Source organism: Daldinia childiae (assembly GCF_008694065.1).
Source record: "Daldinia childiae strain JS-1345 chromosome Unknown Scaffold72, whole genome shotgun sequence".
NCBI lineage: Eukaryota > Fungi > Ascomycota > Sordariomycetes > Xylariales > Hypoxylaceae > Daldinia > Daldinia childiae.
Genome location: NW_022984713.1, coordinates 1 through 2,623, shown reverse-complemented (window position 1 = coordinate 2,623; position 2,623 = coordinate 1). Strand labels below are relative to the sequence as shown.

The window sequence follows — 2,623 nt, the reverse complement described above, 5'->3', positions numbered from 1 at the left end:
GAATGTCTCACTATGAAAATGTTGTGACACAACTCAATTGGAATCTTATTTCCAAAAAATTCTCTTCCGTCTCAGTGTGAACAATCGCTTTATTTAAGGCAGTATTCGATACCAGCCTACGACAATGAAGATAAGCGATGCCAGCGCAAGCATGGGCGACTCCACTTGCCAGATGTCTGAGCCCGATTCCAGTCAGCTTCTGGACATATCTTGGAGCGGCAGCCCCGACTCCACAGCGACTTTCGCAAGTACCCCTTCCGGCCGCGGATCTAAGAAACGTACCCAAACGGCGACAGAGACTTGGGCTCATGCGAAGAAGTTGAAGCTGGATGAACAAGTTAGACGTGACCGAGCTGGCAACAGGATTTGGGTTTGCGGCAAATGCCCGTGGGAGTCGGCGTCCCTAACCTCTGCCCGAAATCATCTCGATCTACGGCATGGTGTTAAGATCAAGGCGCAGCAGCGACAGGTTGTACGGAAGGGGCAGGCCAAGCTCGAGCAAATTTTTCAACGCCAAGGGCAAAGGAGCCAAGCAGAAGCTGATGAACGGGAGAGAGGCATGCTGAGCAAGGCCATTAACCAGACGGCGTTCGACGAGTCGCTACTTCAGCTTATAGTCAATAACAACCTGCCGCACAGGGCAGTGGAGTATCCGGAACTGTACTCTTTGATAATGAGNCTCCGGCATCAACAAGCAGTACTGATTGATAAGGCCGGTACTGATACTGATTGATTAGCTTATCAGTAAGTGCCAAGACATGACGTCATTGTGCTAGCGGTGCGACAGCAGTTGTCATCGTCTCTCAGATCCAATCACATTGTATGCTCCAACCCTATCAAGACGACGGCACCGAAAGTGCCACTCGTCTTGACTGAGAATCATCTAAGGAGCAAGAACTCCATAAAGAGCTGCACAGGAACAAGATAACATCACTGTCGTTTCTATTGTTCTCATTCTGAATTGTCATCGTCTCGAACTACATGCACCTTCCGGATGAGGTCGTTCTTGTTCCAGCTTCCAAGACACTCCGTCGTCTCAATAGTTTCTGTCCCGAGGCGTGCACGATCATACGACACAGTACGCCCAGTACCTGAAAAGACACGTTCGGCCTTGTCCGACATAGGCGCAATCGAAAGTACGTTAATAGCCATCTTATGCAGCCGGGGATACTCCACCCTTTGCTCCTCTCTGGTCCACCACTCAAGGGGACTCACTGTGATCTTGCATGGAGAGCCGGTAATAAACTTCTCCAGCTCATCCTCGTCGTCACTCGCCTCCGTCACATCGAGCGATTGCGCGAGCTTATCATACGCTGTCATCTGCGTCTCCGGCGGCCGCCTTGGAGTACTAGCAACTGGAAGATCTTTGTACTGAGCCCAAATCTGCCTGGCTTTATCGATCGCACCATCATGCCAATCATCGCACCAATTCTGCCGGAGGTACTTTAATCGCTTTGACGGGTGGAGAAGCAGCGCCGCGGAATACACCGGCGTCTCATCGGTCTTAAAGTAGTACTTGTCAAGCACAAACCAGCCCATGTGGATAGAGTTGATGAGACGTTGATTATCGCTGTACGTCTCCTGTGAAACAGTTAGCACATTATACATTCAAGTCAAAGAGTCGAGCAGATATTCACCTTTGCATCCTCAAAATGCTTGAGCAGGATGTCCATGTGGTAAAGCAGCTGATCTAATGACGACCACCTCTTCTCTTCCGCCAGCGTAGCCTGCCAGAAGGGCTGGAGGAAGTCCGCCGTCAACCTGAGGACATCCCAGTCGTCCTGCGTGAGACTATCATCACCCAAGGACTTATGATGCTCTTGTTGAAACACCATAAGCTTGTCTTTCTTCTCGAGTGCAGTCCGAAGCAGCATGTACCATGAATTCCATCTTGTTGCATTGTCAATGCCAAGTGCACGGCCTGCCAGGCGCTGCCATGCGTCGCTGTGCACTGTCGAACTCCGTATAAACACGGCGATGTTGTGTAGTTTGCCAAGGGGGCCGATCGATCGCCATCCGGCTTGATCATCTGACACCCTTCGGTATTTGCCCTTGCCGTTCCTTTTGCTGCAATTGCGCCTGCAGAGACTCAACAACTGTCGCATCCATGTTGTCATCCGCCTCTTCAATCGCCGCGACGNGGCAAAAAGAAACGCCTGGAGGCACAGATTGATAATATGGCCTCCGCAACGAACGCGACGCTCAATGGGGTCAAATCCGACGCCAAATTCGTTCGCCAGTGATGTTGATAAAGCACGTAGGCAAGTATCATTGGAGGTAGCGTTATCCGCCGTAAAGTAACCAATGTTTCCGGCAATATGGAAATACCGTATTGTGTCTAGCAGGTGCCTTGACATCGTCTCGCCCGAGTGACTGTGCTGTATGTTCGGCAGACCCAGTAGGGCCTCGCGGAGCTTATAGTGTTCATCGACCCATTGCGCACATATTCCGAGGAAGGCTTTCCGATGCGGCGACGACCATAGATCAATACTGAAGTGGACTTGCGACTTTGCCACCTGTAGCTGAGCCTTGATGTTCTCGCGATGTCTGACATATGACAGCTCAATATGGGCCAATACAGTATTGCCTGAGTGAATAAGAATCTCTTCAGCCCTCGGGTTAA

General features: G+C 50.8%; 2 protein-coding genes across 2 annotated transcripts; one reads left to right on the top strand and one right to left on the bottom strand.

Annotated features, from left to right (window-relative positions):
• Positions 1–124: 124 nt before the first annotated feature.
• GL218_09630 (transposase-like protein) lies at positions 125–733 on the top strand (the record flags this gene model as incomplete). Its single annotated transcript, XM_033586462.1, has 1 exon — positions 125–733. One exon carries the CDS (start codon positions 125–127, stop codon positions 731–733), a length of 609 nt encoding a protein of 202 aa, XP_033433294.1.
• A 218-nt stretch (positions 734–951) lies between these two features.
• GL218_09629 (hAT family dimerization domain protein) lies at positions 952–2,547 on the bottom strand (the record flags this gene model as incomplete). The annotated part of the gene is made up of 2 exons (XM_033586461.1): positions 952–1,581; positions 1,638–2,547. Coding segments are annotated over 2 exons (1,540 nt in total), but the record flags the coding sequence as incomplete, so codon positions are not given.
• Between the last annotated feature and the right edge of the window lie 76 nt (positions 2,548–2,623).